Consider the following 19,546-nt stretch of genomic DNA (forward strand, 5'->3'; position numbering starts at 1 on the left):
TCGGATGAAGATGTCATCATCCCAAGATCTCCTTTCCCACTTATGCCCTGCCGGTGGGGAACTCCAGGAAGGGGGAGCGGAAGGCCAGTGTGGGAGGAGGCAGTGTCATCAGGGCCCCACGCCCAACTGCCTCAGGAAGAGTCTGCACCAAGAAGGGCAGTGGACCCGCAGGCCTGGTTCTCGGTCCTCAAGGAGACAAGAGCTGGGAGGTGGGAACTCGGAAGTTAGAAACAATTGCATGTGTTCTGGAAGGAACTGGAGGCCTGGACTTCTGGGTCCCCAAGTGAGGAAGGGCGAGGAGAGGGGGAGGCTCAGATTTCTGGGTTCTGGGGGATGACAAGGGCTGGGAGTTTGAATGCTGAACCCATAAAGCTGGAGGAAGGAAGCTGGGGGAGCCTGGAAGCTACGCTGCTGCCTGCTCTGTGCTGAACCTGGATGTGGCAGTTTGGGGGTGAAGTCCCTGAGAAAGTGGAGGTCACACTCTTGGCCTGACTGTTTCCTGCAGGCATTCTATCCTGGACTTTGGCTCTACTGGAACACCGACAGCCCCACCCCACGACACAGCCATCTTCCCCAAACCTCTCACCCAGCCCCAGTCTCAGGACTGAGAGAGCCAGAGGGAGCCTGACAAGTGAGCATCCTGGGGGAACCCAGAGGCTGGCAGTGGAGGGAGGGGCTGGGAGAGACTCAGAAGCTGGGTGGGGGGAGGATAGCTAAGAGAAACTGGGAGATCAGGATTGAAGGACTGTGCAGAAGATAGGAAAAGTGCCTCAAGCAGAGAACTGGTGCCTCAGGGGCAGGTGGCCATGATCTAACACACCTGGACCCTCAGGGCTGGTTCCTCACCTGAGAGACAGCAAGCCTAAGCCGTGGCCTCAGTCCCTGACCCTCTCCTTCCCCTGTGGAGCCCGGCATGTGGGGCTACCTGTCCCTGCTCCCTGTCTTCCTGGCCTTCTGGGCTATTGCTGGCATCTGGACCGTGTGAGTTTTAGAGGCAGGATGGATGCCTGCCTCTGAAGGAGGAGGGCCTGGGTACCTGCACCCCTGGGTCTGAGGGAGGAGGGCGTGGGAGCTAGACCCCTGGGTGTGAGGGAGGAGGGGCTGGGGGTCTGGACCCCTGGGTGTGAGGGAGGAGGGGCTGGGGGTCTGGACCCCTGGGTGTGAGGGAGGAGGGGCTGGGGGTCTGGACTCCTGGGTGTGAGGGAGGAGGGGCTGGGGGTCTGGACTCCTGAGTCTGGGAAGGAGCTAGAAGTCCGGTTTCTGTGGGTAACAGAAAGAAAAGTTTCCTTCGAAAGCCCTCTATTCACTCTGCTGTGTCCCTGACCTCAGTTTTTCGCTTGCGGTGGTCCACAAGTCAGTGAACCTCACGGAAGGCTTCCCCTATATCAGGTAGTTTTGCCACTGACAGCGTGGTGTGGATGTGGGTGTTCGGAGGGAGGAGAGGAGGGGTCCCTGCTTCTGAGGAGCTACAGGATGACCCTTTATCTCCCCCAGTCGATGTGGAAATTACCCCCCTGAAAGCTGCGTCTTCAGCCAGGTGCTCAACGTGGGAGCTGCTATGGGTAAATGTGCCCCCCACCCCCCACCCTCCACACCCCAGCCACACCTCTCCTTTGGTGCTAGCCCTACCTAGCCGAGAGAGCCCCAGACTCCTCCTCCCCCAAATCCAGGAGTTGGGCTCCCACCCAGGGGACCTCAGTCTCTCTCCACCCCACCCCCTACCCCCTACCCAGGAGTCTGGGGCTCTGGTCTCCCTCCCACTTCCCTCTTCTCTCAGCTGCCTGGATCTGCATTCTCCGTTACCACCAGCTTCGGGACTGGGGGGTCAGAAAGTGTCCTAACCAGATGATCCTGTGGACGGGGCTCCTCTGTGCCCTGGGTACCTCTATAGTGGGCAATTTTCAGGTGAGACTGAGTAGCCTAGCCCGGGTACTGGTCAGCCAGAGCCTGGGACTACAACTCCCAGCATCCCCCGGGGCCATAGGCTTCTTGTTTCAGGAGGCTGATTCCCGCGCAGCCTCCTGGGACTCGTATTTCTCTGTGGCTCTCGGGCTGTGGAGGGGGTGCGTTCTGCTCTCTGAATAGAGGCGCCTTAGAATCATTACGCTGAACCCTAGGATGTTGGGGGTAATTCACTGCCATGCCCCTCCTTAATGATGAAATTTCTCAGTTCACTTACTCTTAATGAAGGAGGCACTACGATTTACACTGGGCAGGTTGTTTTACTCCATCTCCACAAGAACTCTAGGTAGGTCCTTCTTGGCCAAATCCCACAGAGATATTTCTTTATCACTGCGTTCGTGGTGGTCAGAGATGAACCCAGATTCGTAAACTCTATAACCCACATTCTTTTTTGTTTGTTTGTTTTGTTTTTTTGCCAGGGGGTGGTAATTAGATATATTTATTTGTTTGTTTTAAATTTAATTTATTATTTTACTTGAGAGAGGAGGTAATTAGGTTTATTTATTTATTGTAATGGAGGTACGGGGGATTGAACCCAGGACCTCCTGCATGCTAAGCACAGACTCTACCACCGAGCTATACCCTCCTCCACATTCTTAACCAGGAAGCTCAGTATATATTGTAGAATAAATAAATGGATGAGTGATAGGAGAAATCTTATTGGTTTATTTAATATCATTGTATTTTACTACGAAGCCTCTGATTCTAAACCTCTGCTGACAAAACTCTGGGGAAGCCACAGGGTGTTTAGACAGAAGGCTGCACTATTACTTATGGGGTCCTGTTATATGCCAGGCACTGTTTTAGGGATGGAGGCCCCAGCAGTGAACAGCAGATTTATTTATTTGTTTATTTAATTTTGTGGGGGCAGAAATTAGGTTTACTATTCATTCTTAGGAGAGGTACTGGGTATTGAACCCAGGGCCTCACGCATGCTAAGCATGCGCTCTACCACTTGAGCCACACCCTTCCCTGAGAAGCAAGTGTGAATATCTGCCCTCCTGGAGCTGAAAAGAGCCAGCGCACCTAAGCAATAAGCTAGTTGCTGGGAATGGCCGCTTCCAGTCACAGCCTCTTGGGTTGGTCCCAGGGGCCTCCCTGCACAGCATCGTGGCCCTTCCCCTCCCACAGGGCTTTCTCTCAACTCTGCCCCCTCCTCCTCCTCCCAGGAGAAGAACCAGCGGCCCGTGCACCTGACGGGGTCCTTCTTTGCCTTCTTCGTGGGAGTCCTCTACTTCTGGCTGCAGGTCCTTCTCTGCTGGCGGATGAAGAGCCTGCCCCAGCCTGGGGCTCCTTGGCTTGGGCCTCTCCGCCTGGTCCTCTGCAGCCTCTGCAGTATCCTCATAGTGACCAGTATCCTTCCTGTGGCAGGGAGGCAGGGGCTGGGGCGCTTCTTCCCCGGGGCGGGTCTGCCGTTTACTGGTGTGGCAGCCTCTTCCTTTCTCAGCCTTGGTCTCCGTGCAGGGTTATAACGGAGTCTTCAGAGTGCTCACTCTGGGTTGGAATCCCACCACTTCTACATACCACCGGGCGGGAAACTCCGCTGGTTTCTAAATGTCTCCGTGCCTGTTTCCTCATCTATCAAATGTGGGTAATAATAAGGAACGTGAGGAAGGAAGGAGATGATATATATGAGGTGCTTACATCAGTGCCTGGCATAGTGTGAGTGATGCATAAATATTGGGAGAACAAGAAACCAACGACAGCAGTCACTTTGGGGTACCCGCTCTGCTTTGGGCATCTTGCTGGCTAAGACTGGAGACAGAGGTTTGGACAGTGGGATTGAGTCTCTTGGCCAAGAACTGTCCCGGAAGTTCAATGACAGAGCTGGTGTGGGCGGCAGACGGCTCCCCTGGCCCCTACTTTGTCTCCTCCCAGCCCCTTGCATGGTAATGTCATGTTAGTAGCTTGAAATGGCCGTAGTGAGAGTAGTCACTCCCCAGAAACTGGCAAATGTTACAAATCAGAGCCAGTCCTCACAAATCAGAGCTGGTTGTTACACATTTACTACGAGGTGAAGCCTGGATTCATACCCACTTCTCAGTCACCCCAGAACCTATCAGCACTGCACACCCCTAGGCAAGCCAAACCACTCTCTGAGCGTCAGTTTCCATAGCTGTAGAATGGAGTTGGTTTTATCAGAATAATGATGGTTACTCTGAGAGAGGCTGAGTACTCTGAGCGAGGGGAGGGCTGTGAGCTTAGCCTTGGGGACTGCTTTCCGCTCTGGAGACAAGGGAAGGGGAGGCTGGGGTCCTTGGCATTCAGAAGAGGCTGGAGGGAACCAGCTGAGGCCAGCACCAGCAGCAGTGCTGCTGCTAAGATTCCGATGACCCTTTTGAAAACCTCCACTGGGCTGATAATCAGTTTGGCTGCAGGGTCCTCCTGTGGGGCTCAAGTATCCCTTGGCAGTGGGGAGGGGGGATGGGACCATAAGTGGTCAGTTGAGTGTCGTAAGGGCTGGGTGGCTGCAAAGAGGGGCCTGAGACCTGGTCTGTTTTCAGCTGCTCTTGTAGAACCAGATGTTCCTGGCCTGGGTTGGGAGGTTGGGGGGACACCACAGGTACTTGCAGAGGGTGGAAAAACCCTCTGAGGACCTCAGGGGAGGACCTGAGGCTGCTGGCAGGGCCAGAGATGAGGATCACTGGCATTCAGGTGAGGGATTTCAGGCTTGGGTTTGCCCGAGGGCAGTAGGGAGCCATAGATAGCTTGTGAACAGGGGAGGTACAAGGTCAGTTCTGGGGGTAAGCACTTGTGTTTGGGGGGCTCACACTTCTCCTTTGCTCTAAGATCGGTGGGGACAGGGGATGGTGTTGGCCTTAGTCACTGTCTAAAAATCTCTGAATGAATGAATGATGTCTAATCTGATCTAGGAGGGGTGAGTTGGAGCTAGCTTGGCTGAGAGGAGGAGGAGAGGTACTCTAGTGGGTGGGGGGATGGCCCCAGAATGTGAGGGACATCTCTGCCAGGTTGGAGCTTGGAGTATGTGTGGGCTGGTGCTTAACAACACGTTTTAAGGGGCTGGGACTGGGGGGCTGGAGAAGGGACAGGACAGACCAGTAGAGAGATGCCAGGCCAGAAGGAGATGGACAGCGCAGTCAGGACACAACTTGGGGTGACCAGCTGGCCATGGAGATGAGGAGGGAGGGGTGAGGGCGGTCCCCAAGGGTCTGCTTGGACGCAGGAGTGGGTGGTGGTGTCATGGAGGTGGTGCTCTTCCACCCAGAAGGAGGAAGAGGTTTTAGGACGATGTGAGATTCTGTTTGGGAGTGAGCAGGGGGTGCTTGTGGGCCGTGGGTCGGGGGAAGAGTTAAAAGCATAGCCTGAAGCCAGTGGGTGGGTAGGGGTTACTTTAAGAAACCCTGCATTTTTGGAGGTAGAAGCAATGGCGGCTGGTTGGCCCTGGCAAGTGAGGAGACAGCAGGGCCTTCTCCGGGACAGGAAAAGCCAACAGGAGAGAAGAGTCTTGTTCTGGGATGTTGGGAATGTGATACAAACAGGAGAAACATGCAAGGAAAAAACTGGGAAACAGCTGGAGACAGAGACAGGGATTGGAGGGCATCCCTTTGGGAGCGTCTGGGTGTTGCCAAGGAGGGTGTCCAGCCAGAGGGGTCATTCTAGCCAGGGCAGGGTGGGCATGTCATGAGAAGGCACCCAGAGACGGCCTCAGCCTGTCCAAGGTCATATGGCAACCCAGCCAGTCTCCCGCATCCTCCCGTGATGGTCTGCCCTTGACCCTGGTGCACAGTGGTCGTCCTCCACGTCTGGCTACTGCGTTCAGCCTCCGCTGCCTGCGAGTGGGTCGCCGCCATGCTGCTATTCATCCTCTTCGGCCTCTTTGCCGTGGACTTCTCCAGCCTGGGTCGCTGCACCCTACATCTCCAGCCGGGCCCCAACAGCCTCAGCCCCCCGGCCTCCCCCATCTCCCTGCAGGTTCCGCTGTGAACCGCTGATCAGCGCAGCATCTTCATACCTCCAGTTCCCGCCATCTGGTTCCACATCTGCGGTCAGGGCCACCAAGGAAGCGAGAGGCCAAGGCCAGCCAGCCATCCCTGATCAAGGATATTTATTATTATTATTATTAACTTTTTCTTTTTTGCCGCCGGCGGAATCAGAGACACAGACGCAGGCAGGATCACGCGAAATCAGAATTCCTTCCGGAGAGCAAATCCGTACAGAAGGTTGTGGGGGCCGGGAGAGGACCAGGAGAGGGGGGCCCAGGAAGGGGGAGTTGGGGACACAAGGACAGATGGCCCTGTCTGTCCGGATCTGCTAAGCCACCCCAACCAGCCCCCGTCCCTCCCCCACCCCATCCCGCAGAGAAATTGATCAATAAATAAAATAATAAATTAATCAATAAATAAAATAGAAACAGCTCCCCCACCCCCAGTCCCCCCTAGAACCACCTGCTGTTGGGCATGGCCCCCTGAGCCCCATCCCTGCAGGGCAAGGCCGGGTTTGTTGTGTCTCCCCCTCCCTACATACTCCATGGGCCCTATTTACAGATTCACAGTTGGGGGGCAGGGAAGGGGGGTGGAGGGGGCGCCCCTCCTTCCCCGGCCCCCTGGGGTCAGGGCAGGGGTGTCCCGTTGGTGGCCAAGAGCTTCTTGTCCTTAGGGGGACCTCGGCGGGGAGAACTGGTCAGCTCTGGGTCCGGGCGGCCAGGCGGGGGCTGCAGGCTTCGGGGTGGAGTACCGGCAGGCCGGGGTGGGGCACCGGCAGGCCGGGTCTGGGTGCCGTTCTTCTCGTCTGTGGGGGAGGAAGTGGTCTGGCCTCAGGAACCCCAAGGCTGCCAAGCCCCAGGGCAGGGGAGGTGGCTGCCAGGGGTCACACACACACCAGCAATCAGGCCTGGCTTCCCTGGAACCATCTGGCACATGTCTCTGGTGCCCTCTGACCCTCATGGCTTGGGAAACTGGGCCCAGCTCAGGACACACCCTCAGAGACTCTGATTACAACCCTCCTTGCTAAGGGATGCTGCTCTCAGCAACAGGTAAGATTCGAGTCCCCCAGAGGATGGCCAAAAGGCCATCTTACCGTCCTGCTGCTTTTTAGGGAGTCTTGGTAATGGGGCCTAGGGGAGCCTACAGCAGTTTTGGGGGGAGGTCCTGGGCTCTCCTAGTCTGGCTTGAATGATTGGGGTCACCTGACTGCCCCAGACTAGGGAGCTGCCTGGGCAGCACTGGTTGCCAGTGGTCATCCAGCAACTTCTGTGGGTCCCCAGACAGTACCTGAGGTCCTGGGGCAGAAACCAGCCCCCTTAAGAGACACTGATTGCTGGAGGCCTTGTTGCCATAGGAACCAATAAGTCAGCCGGTCTTCAGGGCAGACCCAGAGGTGCCCAACTGCCCCACTCCCCTTGTAAGGCCTGTGGCTCTGGCCCTTGGTGCCTGTGGGTCCTACATCCTTGGGGGTGTGCCCTTTTAGGAACTCTGGTTGTCATGGAAACCGGGTTCGGGTGGGGCCTTCCTCACATTCTGGTTGCCCCGGGGAACCAGGCCCTATGGAGACCAGCAGAGACCAGTTTCTCCACCTCCCCACTTGGGCCACTTGGGGCCAGGAACTTGTGCCGCAGGAGCCATCCTGCGCACTGTAGGACGCGTCCCAGCATCCCTGGCCTCCACCCACAAGAGGCCACAAGCATGCCCTTCCCCCGCAAGCTGAGACAACCACAAAAGTCTCCAGCCGTTGCCAAATGTCCCCCAGGGGACTGTGGCAGGCTGAACAATGCCCCTCTCCAAAGATGCCCCACTCCTGATGCTGAGAAGCTGTGAAAACGGCACCTTACAAAGCAAGGGACCCAGCAGCTGTGATTAAGGTTAGGACCTCCAGGTGGGGAGGCTATTTGGGATTACCTAGGTGGGTCCTTAAAAGAACCTTTCCCCACTAAGAGCAGGGTCAGAGGGAGACAGGGCCACAGAAGGACGTCAGGGAGATGCAGAGGCCTCTGGGAGCCGGAAAGGCAAGCCCCAATTCTCCCCACACCCCCACCCTGAGTCTCCGGGAGGGAGTCCGGCTTTCCCTCTGGGCATCTTGGTGTTGGCCCAGTGAGAGTGTGCAGAATCCCTGACTTCTAGGACTGTATGACAATAAGCTGATGTTGTCTGAACCACGGAGTTTGTGGTTGGTTGTGACCATGTCGTCGTTGTCCTCTGGTTGCTAGAGAATTCTGCTGCTGATAGCCAGGGCTGGTGGGCACAGGGAAGCCCCTTCCCCCTGCAGCACAGACCTCACTCACTCCCAGGGGACGCCTGAGTCCTTGAAAACCAGGCCCAGCAAGGCCAGAAGACAGGGTGCAACTGGAAGTCTCGTATCCCCAGAACCTCTCAGTCCCGGACCAACTGGGATGGCTGGTCACCCTCTCCAGAATACAGTTCAGGAGCCTCTGTTGGCAGGAAGTTCCATTACCTCCAGAGAGCTGTCATCCTCTCAGGGACCCCTGGAGGTCCCCTCCCTAGCAAGGCCTTCTCAGCGTCAGGATGGCCTGGTTCCCACAAGCGCAGGCCCCAGCCTCTCCGGGAACCTGCTCCCAGCACTGCAGGTAGGAGCTGAAGGCAGCAGCACGTGGTCCCCGCTCCCCACAGCAGAAGCCTCGCCAGCAGCCCAAACCCAGACACCGGCACCAGGAAGCCCCCCCTCCGCCCCTCGGGAACCGCGCGGCGCCACCCACCTGCCAGGGCCTGCACAGAAGGCTGGTCATGGGTGCTCAGCAGCTGTGCCTGGATGGTCTCCACAACCCGCTTGAACCGCCGGCTGGGCCCTGGAAGGGGCAGGGAGACAGACTGATGGATCAAAATCCAGTATGTTATGGCAGGGTGAGAAAAACTCAAACACAAAATTTCTCTCTGCCTATTTGGGGCCGCCTCCCTTCCCCTCAGCGTGTGCTGTGCTTCTGCGTTGACCAGACCTCCTTAGGAGACAGCCTTCCTTAATCCTGGAAGGGTCCACGGAGACCCAGGAACCACACCACTCACTTTGTACGCGTTAATACGTCCTTTAACGTACAGCCCTCTGTCTCAAAATCTTACATAACTGTGCTTTGACCTCTAAGGGGCATGACAGTCCTCGGAGTATTGTGAGAGGCTGTTCCTGGGTTATATTCCTCAGGTTGGCTCAAATAAAATTTTCTATTTTTTCCTTAGATTGACTTACTAATTTTGCACGGACATGCAGGGCATAGTCGGCAGATGTCAGAGACACCTGGAGGCTACCCAGGACCTGCGCGCGGTGCCAGCATGGCCCACTGGGCCCCACCGGCTTCTTGGTACTGCTCAGGTCTTCCGGTGAGTCCTCCTGACACCTGGATCTCATTGTTGGAGAGAGGATCCTGAAAATTTTATTCAAGCTGTTTTTACTTAAGACTTGGAGTCTTAAGGGGCACTGGTGTATTTCCTAGGCTGGGACCTAGGGGCATCTGGACAGAATGCCCAGGGAAGCATAGGTGGCTGGGTTTTTGTTAAATCTGGCTTAAATTGGGGGGAAAAAAAAAACCCCAACACGTTGCTACATGCTTTGAACAAAACTTTTTTTTTTTTTTTTAATTTCCCTTGAGGGAGGTACTGGGGATTGAACCCAGGACCTCGTGCAAGCCAAGCACGTGTTCTACCACTGAGCTATACCCCCAACCCCACCCCATGAACAAAACTTTTGCTAGTGAAGTAACAGTCTGAATTATTCAGCTCTGAAGAACAAGGAAGACCCCCTACAAGCATTAAGTAAATCCTGTTCATCTGTGGAGGGGTGTGAGGGCGGCACACCAGAGGCGGATAACAGCGTTCCAAGCACCCACGGCGGTTTTAGACAGTCAGGGAAAGAAACCAACACGTGTACGCGTCCAACTGACCCCAAGGTAAATCCTTGGGGAGGGAGGCTCAGAGTCAGCACACATTCGATCTACCACAGTGTCCTCAGAAAGCTGCTCAGATCATATCTCATATCTGAATTAGGCTACGAAATTAATACTGGGAAGTTGTGCCTCAAAGGCCAAACAGCTCCCGTGCAGACAGCCGCCTACGGGAATACCAGCTGCTTCCAAGTACTTAATAGGGAATTAAATGAAACAAGGCCCTGAAATGGCCAAGATGGGGTTTTTGTGTGTGTGTGTGATTTTTTTTTTAATTGCAGTATAGTTGATTTACAATGTTGTGTTAGTTTCAGGTGTACAGCTTAGTGATTCAGTTATACATATATATTCTTTTTCGGATTCTGTTCCATTACAGGTCACTGTAAGATACTGAACGTAGTTCCTTGTGCTGTACAATAGATCTTTGTTGTTGACTTATTTTATATATAGTAGTGTGTACCTGTTGATCCCAAACTCCTAATGTATCCCTCCCTCCCACCCCTTTTCCCCTTAGTAACCGTAAGTTTGTTCTCTATGCCTATGAACCTATTTCCGGTTTGTAAATAAGTTCATTTTTTTCTTTGTTTTTTGTTTTGACTCCACATATAAGTGATATCATGTAAGATGGGGTTCTTTCTTCAGCATTCTGAAACTGATTTTTCGGCGTTCTAAAACTGCAGTTAAAGCCTGGAGTCTCCTTTAGCTCGGGGAGTGGGAGTAGGATATAGCTGGGGGTGGGGGACGGTAGAGGATGCACAGGGTCCTGGGTCCAATCCCCAGTACCCCCTCCAAAAATAAATAAATAACCTAATTACAACCCCCCCCCAAAAAGCCTGGAGTCTCCTGGATCTGTGCCTGCAGGGTCTACTGGAAACAGCAGCAGCTAAGAGTTTTTCTCTTTCTTAAAATTAGATTAGCAGGGGGAAGTATTTGCAGCACTGACATCTTGGATCTTTTGAATTGGAAAAACTTCTAAACTGTTAAAATTTTAGATATCTCTCACTTAAACCATTGTACCTATTTTCATTTGTATGCAAGCCCCAAAAGGCTTCAAAATTCCAAAATAGCCTCTTTGAAAGATTTGTTGTAGAAGGCTGATGAGAGATTAATGATTTAACTACTGCTCCCTTTTTCCTTTTTTTCTTTTTTAATGCAGAAACTGATTTTTTAAAATTTATTTTTATTGTATTTTTAAAATTTTTTGGGGGGAGAAATCAGGTTTATTTTCAGGTTAATTTATAATTAGGCTTATTTTTACTGTATTCATTTTTAGCAGAGGTACCAGGGATTGAACCCAGGACCTCGACTGAGCTATACCTTCCCCACCCTTTCCTCCTTTATCTGAGTACTCATTCCAGTAGTCTTCTGTCTGAATTGTCTTTCCCCTCTGAAGATACTCTTAAGTGCTTATCTTTAGAAATGGGACCACCTGAGGCTACAGGTGAGCCTCTTCGGATCAAAGGCAACAGTTAATGAATTTCTTAAACCCAAGGAGGATCCTCAAAAGTGTTTGTAAATGGGTTACCAAGATGGGAGGCCACTGGTCTGACTAAACAGAACATAGCTGATATTGGGAGCCTGATGGGAATTCTGGGGGGAGGCTTTCTCCCCTAAGTTAAATGAGGGAAAGTAAAACAGTCAAACATAGATGGATGGCTGTGTCAGTCTTTTGGTGTCAGCGGGGTGGCCACCCAGTTCTTTGAGGGAAAAAAACCAACTGTCCTTGTTTTATAAATTTAGTCTTCACAGGGCCAGAGGTATGACAGCCCAGAGCCCACCAGTCCTCTGACCACTCCCCAAACCTCCCCGATTTATCTCATGAGGTTTGTAAGTATTGGGGGGAAAAAAATTCAGGCCTTAAGGAAACAAAGTCCTTGGAGGAGAATGTGCCTTTCTCCTCCTATGCCTTTGAGATGCAAATGTTCCATCTGGTCTCCTCTGGGATCTCTTATCTCAGCCATCTTTTTAAAATGCTAATTTCAGGAAAGATAACTTGTATTGAGAGAAAAAACAAAAGGGGGGGATAGGTCACTGGGGACCTGACCTGTCAGAACGAACAGAAATCTTAAGTGTCTTCTCTATAAATATTAATAAAAAGGGTTGAGCCATCTAGACAGGTGATCTTGATTTGTTCCATCTGCCAGAAACCCAATGTGGATCCAACCTCTTCTGTAACTGATGGGTTTTATATTATTGTAACTGATTCATGGCTGACATTTTGGAATGGAAACTATGAGGTGTCTGTGCGTTTGTATGCATCTATATACACGCATGTTGTAGACGTGTGGTATTCCCTAAGGTAACTTGTAAAAGAGCTCTATTGAATTGGCTGAAAGGAAATTAAGTGCTTATATAAATAATTAGAAGTACAAAAGAAACTGGCCAGAATGAATGTGGGGCTCACGTGATCTGGGAAATATTCAGTATTGAATTAATATCTGGTATTAAAGTTAGTACAGGGAGCTATATTCAATATCTTGCAGTAACCTATAATAAAAAAATATGAAAAGGAATGTATGCGTGTATATGTGTGACTAAAACATTAGGCCGTACACCAGAAATTGACACAATACTGTAAACTGACTATATTTCAATTTAAAAATTCAACAAAAAATTTTTTAAAGTTAGCTTAAGTTTGTTGGTGTAATTAATACTGATAGGTCTCTAGGGTCATCAGCACTAGGTATGATACTTTATTGTCAGAAATCAAATAAGATTTTAGTATTCCTGTTACAAAGTTTTTCAGCAAGAAAAATAACTAGATATAATGAAACTTCTAAGTAAATAGAGGGAAATAAGATAAGAGCTTTTAGGTAAACTCTTTAGGGATAATTATGTTTTCAGAATGTCTATCTAAAATAGTCTCTCCAGATTTTGGTAACTTGAAACTTTAGAGTTTTGTTAAATTAAGTTAAATGTGGTGAACCTATTGAATATCTAGGCCATTTCCAAACAAGATACTGGAATATTAATTACTGAAAGGAGGCTTCCTTGTACAGAGAAACTAAAGATATTTATGACTATTAATAAATATGTTTGGCACCTCACTAAGATATTTTCTGTGGGGAAAAAAAAGTACATTTTGTAGAAATCATAGGTAGTATTTGTAAGTTTGCTTATCTGCGGAATGCTAATGCAAAACACACTTCATAAGTACTTACTTCTTAGTTTTTGCTAGAAACTAGGTTTCAAGGTTAAGAATTATATATGTAAACTAAAGCTAATAAAAAAACATTTCAGTCTGCCTGAAAAACAGGTCTGTTTTCAGTAAAAGACGGTAAGAGGAATGGAAATGCCTTTTGTTAAGGGAAAATAAACCCTGAGGATAAAGTTTTGTGTGTGGTCAGGGTTGGCTAAGATTAGACTGAATTTAATTAAGTAAATGAATTTTCATATTAAAGGTAAAGTGATGCAAAACTTGAATCTGGCTTTCTCTCTGTTAAAAGGAGAAAGTTTTCTTAAAATATTGATCTGCTTCTGAAAACAGATAATAAAGTTTCTTTATCTTTAACTGGTAATCTGTTATAACTTTCCATACTGATTTTTGAAATCTTTTATTGTCACTTTGCTTAACTAAGTATTGTCCCACAGTGACTGATGATCCTATTTGACCAAGCGTTTTGAAACATTTTTGATATTTTGACAAACTTCCCAAAGATCAAATTCTAATCGAAGTTCTTTTGATCTCTTGCTGACTTTGGGATGCTTCAGAGAGAGAGGGCCCCTGGAGCATCTTAGACAAAAAATTAAACTAATTAGACTTACTTGGTATGTTAAATTACATGGGAAGCACTGTCAAATGAGCGGTGATAAAACTTAGGTTGTACCATACGGGTAAATGTCATTAAAATAGATATTTTAGAAATTACATGGAGTTCCTAAAAATCTGGTGTGTTCTGATAAAATGTTATCAGTCATAATTCTACTAATTATCTTAAATTGTATGTCACAGCAGTAACCAAGTGTATCTGTCAACTGCATTGTAATCAGGTCTTTAACTGACTTTTTAAGTCTTCTATCATTTATACACAGTTATTGTTGCACTCTGATGCTTTTGCAAAAAAGTGTTTCATCTTCAAGAAGATTCACAGAAAGAAGTTCCTGACAAGTACAGGTTGCTGGTAAATTTCAGAGCATCCTGCTGAACTGGGAAAGAAATTAAGGAATCTGAAAGGAAAACTGATGGCTTCATAAATTTGTTAATCAAGGACTAAGATCAAGGATTAGTCAGTCACATAGGACTGAGCGAACTGATAAGCATGATTACAATGTGGGGCTTTTGTCTGAAGTATTACTGGCTTCTAATCTGTGTTTTTCAGGTATAAGGAAACTCTTCCCCTGAAGCTAATTATGACTTACAGCAATTTGGTAAATTATACCTTTGTAGGCAGAATTGAAATACTTATCTTTTCTCTTTACCTGATGCCTCCAGGATTTGGAAACTCTTAGGTTCCTAGCACCTTTCCCAGGTAAAGAAGGAAGGACATCTCCTAACAGGTGCAAGAAACTCAAGGTATTTTGGGGACCTCGGAAAGAGGAATTCACCCAAATCGATAGATATCTCAGGCAGAATCTGTGATGCGTCCTTGGTATGGATTTCCTGGCCTTGAGAGGATTTTTTAAAAGTTCAATCTGAGATTCTGTATGAAAAGTTCCAGCACAGCCAATTTAAAAAAGCTCATGTGGGCAATTAACCAGACTTATCCTGCAAACAAATTAGTCTGGCTGTATTTGGCAGAAGTGAGGACAATTTTGGAGAGAAAAAGATTATGTTTCGGTGGATATTAAATTCTAGCCTCATAGGTTTGTATTGACTGCCTAAGGCTCACTTCCCAGAAAGATCTTTGTCGCTATATATTATTGTCAAGTTTAAGGGATTTATTAAAAGGACACTCTAGGGGGAGGGCATAGCTCAATGGTAGAGTGTGTGCTTAGCATACACGAGGTCCTGGGTTCAATCCCCAGTACCTCCATTAAATAAATGAATAAACCTAATTGCCACCCCCCACCAAAAAAAAAAAAAAAAAAAAAGATTGGTGACAAGGATAGCAAATAGACGTATTCCTCATCATCCATACTCTTGTTATCAGGACTGAGGAATCAAGGAGAATTGGAAGCAGGGCATTTTTGTAATTTTCATCTCTTGTGCCAACTCTTGATTGGTTGTGGCTACCTGGAATTTCTGAGGCTTCAGCAGAAAGAAGGGCTGCGATTGATTGATGATGTCTGCTCTGACAGCAGCACACCATAGTCTTCAACAAGGAAGAGCCCTGTGCTTTGAGGTCAGGATGCCTATGTTGAGCCCCAGCTCTGTCACAGTCTGCAGTGTGAATCTGGTCAAGCCAATTTATCTCTTTAGGCCTTAGTTTTCATCTTTGTAAAACGGGTGGTTATTTACACCTCCAAGGGTGCTGGGAAGCTTTTAGTGGTATAAAGCACTTAGCACGTTGTGAAGGACAGGATGTGGGGGGTCTGGGAGCGGAGGGGGCTCACAGAGTCAGAACCAACTGAGCACCACCTCCTCCTCACTCATGCTGCCCTCCTGGGCTGCTGCCCTATCTCCACTGTCCTGAGCATCCCAAACACCAGGCTGGGGGCCACCGAGTCAAGGGGAACTTACCGGAGATGAGAGTAAAGGTGACGGAGTAGAAGCCGCCACCACCGCTGCCGTCCCGCCGTGGGGAGGGCTCTGGACCCTCAGAGGAGCTAATGTCCACCTGGAAGCGGACAGGCTTCTGGAAGACGGAGGGGCCACCGCTGGCCTTGTACTCAGCCCTGAAGCTGGTCTGTGACAGCACACTGTGACTCAGGCTGGGGATCTGAGAGAGGTGGGGGATGAAAGGAGGGGGTGATTTCAGCGACCTGACTCCAAGGGAAGGGAGAAGCAGCCCTGTGTCCAGCTCTGCCCAAGGAATGACAAGTCCCTGCAGCCCCCGGGGAAAAGAATAGCAGGCGTGGCATCGGGAAGCCCTATGCCTGCTGAGATTTTAGTTTCCTCTGTCCTATAAACAGGGTATCAGAGGAATGGTTGAGCAACTGAATCCCAAGGTAACAGGGACTCTCATAGCTGGTGCCTCCACATGAAACAAACTCCTTCCTCCCTCCACAAACACTGCCTAAGGTCACATCTGTCTCAGAAACTTAGGTCCCATAAGCCCCTAGAACAAAGAACCACAGGATCCAGTGGGCAGCCTGAGTGTCCACTGGAAAAAAAATAGTTCCTTTTGCCAATTTCAGAGCTGGTGGTAGGGGAATGACGACTTGCCAGTCCTCAGTGGATGTTGACATCCTATTTCACCACTTCCAGGCCTCAGGGTACAATAAACCTCTCCTGTCTCTGTGCCCCCACAATGACCAAACCCAACCCTGGCTGAAGTCATGGAAGTCAGGCCAGGGCTAAGGTGGCGAACCCCAGAGGCTGCTGGGATTTGTAATTCTGTGGTGGCCAGGGGGCAAGGGGACGCAGGCCCCTTACCGACAGGAAGGCATGGACAATGTCCGCTTTGATGCTGCTAAGAGGTTTGTCCTTTAGCACGAGGAATATTTGTTCTTCTTTGTCCAAGGAGATGAAGTTCCCGAACCAAGAGCGTTTTGCCAGCCTGAGTGGGAGGGAATGGTTGGAGGTGGGTCAGGAAGGGGCTAAGGTAATGAATCCCCTCTCCATCCCTTTTCCTTCCCTTCCCTGTCAAACTCACTCTGGAGAGGACTCTGGCGTCAAACTGGACATCTCCTCGGCAGTGGGGACTGGGGAGGGGAGAGCATGGTTAACACGTGTCCATCATCCTGGTGTCCAGCACACAGGCCAGCAGTGGCCTCCAACCAGGACTTGCAGACCCCAGTGTCTATTCACCTCTCAGTAGCTAAATCCCAAATGGCACGCAGCATGATGTTCCTTCTAAAGATGCTGCCTCTAGGTAGGCCACGCCTTCTGGGGGGTGGGGCTTGCTAGGCATGTGCCAATGGGAAGGTGAGCCAAAGCACTGAAGGGGCGTGTCCTTCAGACAAGCTCATCCTCCAGAATCGGAGGCTAACACCTGGATCTCTGGTCACAACCGCATCTTCTCCCATGAAGTGGGAGTACAGGCACCCAGCCTCTTTCTTCCCGGGGACCCAGATGTTAGACACCGGCCACTTCCCCACATTAGGGCTCAGGACTCCGCCGCGTCCCCAGGCCCTACACCGCAAAGGACCGCCGTACCCTGCATCTTGCGCCGGTGAAAGCGAGGGGAGCCCAGGAAGCTGTTGCGGATGGAGTTGAGACGACTCCTCCAGGCGGCTCCCCCGACGCCACCGCCGGGGCTGGGAGGCGGTGTTGTTCCTGGGGTCCCAGTGGGGCTGGCCCGGGGTGTGTGCAGGGGCGAGTGCAAGGGGGTCCCCCCGGAGGAGCGTGGGGAGCCTGGGGGTCCGGGCAGGGGTGTGGAGCGGGCACTGGGGGGCGGGGGCTGTTCCCCGGCGCCCCCACCCCTGGGGCCCCGAGAAGGCAGCGTCTGAGTTTTGGAAGTCGGTGAGCCCCCTCCCCGAGCCTCATCTCCAGCCCCGGGCTCCGGTGAGAAGGAAAAGACCGGACTCTGCGGAGAAGTGGAGTCGGGTGAGAGGGTGGACTACAACTCCCAGGAGGCTCTAGGAGCCCCACTAGCACACACTCACAGAGGCGCACCCCAAAGCATGCTGAAACTTGTAGTCCAATTATTTGCCCCCCAACACCTATTGTTAGTGGGGCAGGGACTTTTTCTATCCCTGCTCATTACCTATAATCCCAGCAGTGACTGGTACACAGTAGGCGCTCAACTAGCTTTTCTTAAATGAATAAATGGTATCTTCAAACACACTGAAAACCCAATCCTATGGAGGTGGGAAATGGCCAATGGACTAAAATACTGAGGCCTTGGGTCTTTGGCCTTTTAGGGACAAGGAGACAACCTCCCAAGACCTCATGGGAATTGTAGTTTCTGCTGCTCCATCTTCGCTCCAATGTCTTCACCCCCTTACCCCTTCTCAATTCATTTGGGACCAGGCCTTACCCTTGGGCTGCTCAGTGGGCTGGAGGACAGACCAGTGGAGGCTCCACTGACACTACGGGATCTGTTTCCAGAATAGATTAAGAAAAAAAATCAGGTGGGAGGGTTTCAGAAGGCTCAGATGCCCTCTCCTATTCATACTCTTTTGAGATGAAGAAATGAGGTCCAGAGAGGGGAGGTAACTTGTCCCCATCATAGAGCACCTCTGAGGTGGGGATGAAGGTCTGAATTCCCTCTCCACCCAGGACTGTGTATCCCACTGGAGGAGCAGGGGCTCCCACCTCTGACTGTGCTGGGCCATCTCCAGAGCTCGTCGGGTGGGCACCGGGGAGCCGCCACCCCCAGCATCCGTGATGCTCAGGACTTCCATGGACTTCCGTTCTGGCCGCCGCTTCCCGTGACGGCTCAGCATGGGGGAATCCACACGCTTCCGAGGTGGGTCTGAGGGCCGAGAGTTTCAACTCAATCAAAAGACCCACTGGTCCAGCTGTACGTGGCACTCGTACAGATGGAGAAACTGAGGCTCAGAGCGGAGAGGCGTTTTGACAAAGGTCACATAGCAAGTCAGGGAGTCTAAACTCAGAAGCTCACGGCCTGCAGCCCCTTCCTCCCTCGGGAATCTGGGGTCTGGCCTCCCAGCCCTATCCTTCTCACCAACATCATTCCGGGGAGGCAGATCCTGGTCCTCACAGCTGGGATACCGCTCCTTCCGATCCAAAAGCAGATAATATATCATCTTTTCTTGGTTCTCCCTATGGGGGACGGGTGAGTCGGAGGTAAGAGATCTCTGGAGTCAGAGGTCAGGTTCCAGAGTTGATCTCATCCCCTCCCTGTTGCTGTGACTCTGTGGGGGCTCAGTCCACTCAGTTTCTCTGTCTACCATTCCATTCTCCTAGGTATCAGTAGGGTTTGTCCCTTTGTCTCAGTGTACATCTCAGCCTCTTTTTTCTCAGTGATAATAATTATGCTAACACCTGAGCACTTAGTATATGCAAGCACTATGTGAGGCACTAAGTTGGCCTCAGCATCTTTTAATACTTTTCAGCCTCAGTTCTTTTTCCCGCTGATCCTACCGCCCCCTCGTGGTTCCTCCAGGAACAGCTCCATGTGGGTGCCTTAAGCCTCGCCCCTTAAAGTGGCAGGGCAACCCTTCAGGGGAATCTGCGCGTGCGCGAAGCCCCGGCGCACCCCCTGCCGGCTGCCGGGCGGGCTGCGGCAGCTCACTCAACTTGGCCAGGGTGTGTGTTAGTTACGGGGGTTGTCTTACTCCTCGCTGCGCAGCTCGCGGTGCAGCCGCTCGCGGTCCCTGAAGCAGCCCAGCGAAGCCATGCTCTCCAGGACATCAGGGTCTAACTCTCCGTTTGATGGCAGGCTCCGCATGGCCACCCGGCGGCCCGGGGCTGGCTCCAAACAAGGGTCCGGCTCGTGTTTCCCGCCACTGATGAGGAGAAGAATCATAGGGAACCAGGCATCTCCTTCCCCGGAGCCTCAGGGGTCCTAAGTCCCAGCCTGCTCCTTTCTTGGGAACCCAGGAGTCGGGGCCCCAGGCCCTCCCCTTTCAGACCCAGGAGTCCAGACCCTCAGCTCCTCCTCCACTTCTGTCCTCCTCCTCTAGGACCTAGAAGTCCGAGTCCCTAGCCCGTCCTCATGCAGGACCCTTGGCATCTCACCCCCAACCGGCTCTCCTGCCTTGGTGGCCCTCGATATTTGGGGCCCTCTCCCT

General features: G+C 51.2%; 2 protein-coding genes across 4 annotated transcripts in view; one reads left to right on the forward strand and one right to left on the reverse strand.

Moving 5' to 3' along the window:
* On the forward strand, positions 1-6,323 carry TMEM150B (transmembrane protein 150B). Of its 2 annotated transcripts, none has more exons than XM_032487817.1 (8): positions 1-209; positions 506-631; positions 833-981; positions 1,274-1,389; positions 1,495-1,562; positions 1,778-1,905; positions 3,132-3,315; positions 5,711-6,274. In XM_032487817.1, exons 1-8 carry the CDS (start codon positions 5-7, stop codon positions 5,905-5,907), a joined length of 1,173 nt encoding a protein of 390 aa, XP_032343708.1. In that variant the 5' UTR covers positions 1-4; the 3' UTR covers positions 5,908-6,274. The 2 variants fall into 2 exon arrangements, with proteins under 2 accessions (XP_032343708.1, XP_032343709.1); XM_032487818.1 differs by having other exon boundaries at positions 149-283; positions 1,330-1,389; positions 5,711-6,323.
* BRSK1 (BR serine/threonine kinase 1) overlaps positions 6,098-19,546 on the reverse strand; it is a 23,449-nt gene continuing 10,000 nt past the window's right edge. For both annotated transcript variants that reach the window (XM_032487673.1, XM_032487674.1), the window contains 10 exons: positions 19,091-19,261; positions 18,478-18,575; positions 18,105-18,264; positions 17,827-17,887; positions 17,004-17,373; positions 16,501-16,549; positions 16,281-16,404; positions 15,426-15,624; positions 8,633-8,722; positions 6,098-6,711 (listed from right to left, as the gene is read on the reverse strand). In XM_032487673.1, the coding sequence (XP_032343564.1) occupies positions 6,533-6,711; positions 8,633-8,722; positions 15,426-15,624; positions 16,281-16,404; positions 16,501-16,549; positions 17,004-17,373; positions 17,827-17,887; positions 18,105-18,264; positions 18,478-18,575; positions 19,091-19,261 (1,501 nt within the window). In that variant the 3' untranslated portion in view covers positions 6,098-6,532. The remainder of the gene's footprint in view (positions 6,712-8,632; positions 8,723-15,425; positions 15,625-16,280; positions 16,405-16,500; positions 16,550-17,003; positions 17,374-17,826; positions 17,888-18,104; positions 18,265-18,477; positions 18,576-19,090; positions 19,262-19,546) is intronic.

Source organism: Camelus ferus, chromosome 9 (assembly GCF_009834535.1).
Source record: "Camelus ferus isolate YT-003-E chromosome 9, BCGSAC_Cfer_1.0, whole genome shotgun sequence".
Classification (NCBI taxonomy): domain Eukaryota; kingdom Metazoa; phylum Chordata; class Mammalia; order Artiodactyla; family Camelidae; genus Camelus; species Camelus ferus.

What these genes read in the sequence shown, in the direction of transcription:
- TMEM150B (XM_032487817.1), top strand. Translation starts at nt 5, where the DNA reads ATGAAGATGTCATCATCCCAAGATCTCCTTTCCCACTTATGCCCTGCC. An exon ending in ATTGCTGGCATCTGGACCGT is followed by an intron (nt 982 to 1,273) that starts GTGAGTTTTAGA and finishes TGTGGGTAACAG; the next exon opens with AAAGAAAAGTTTCCTTCGAA. An exon ending in CTATAGTGGGCAATTTTCAG is followed by an intron (nt 1,906 to 3,131) that starts GTGAGACTGAGT and finishes TCCTCCTCCCAG; the next exon opens with GAGAAGAACCAGCGGCCCGT.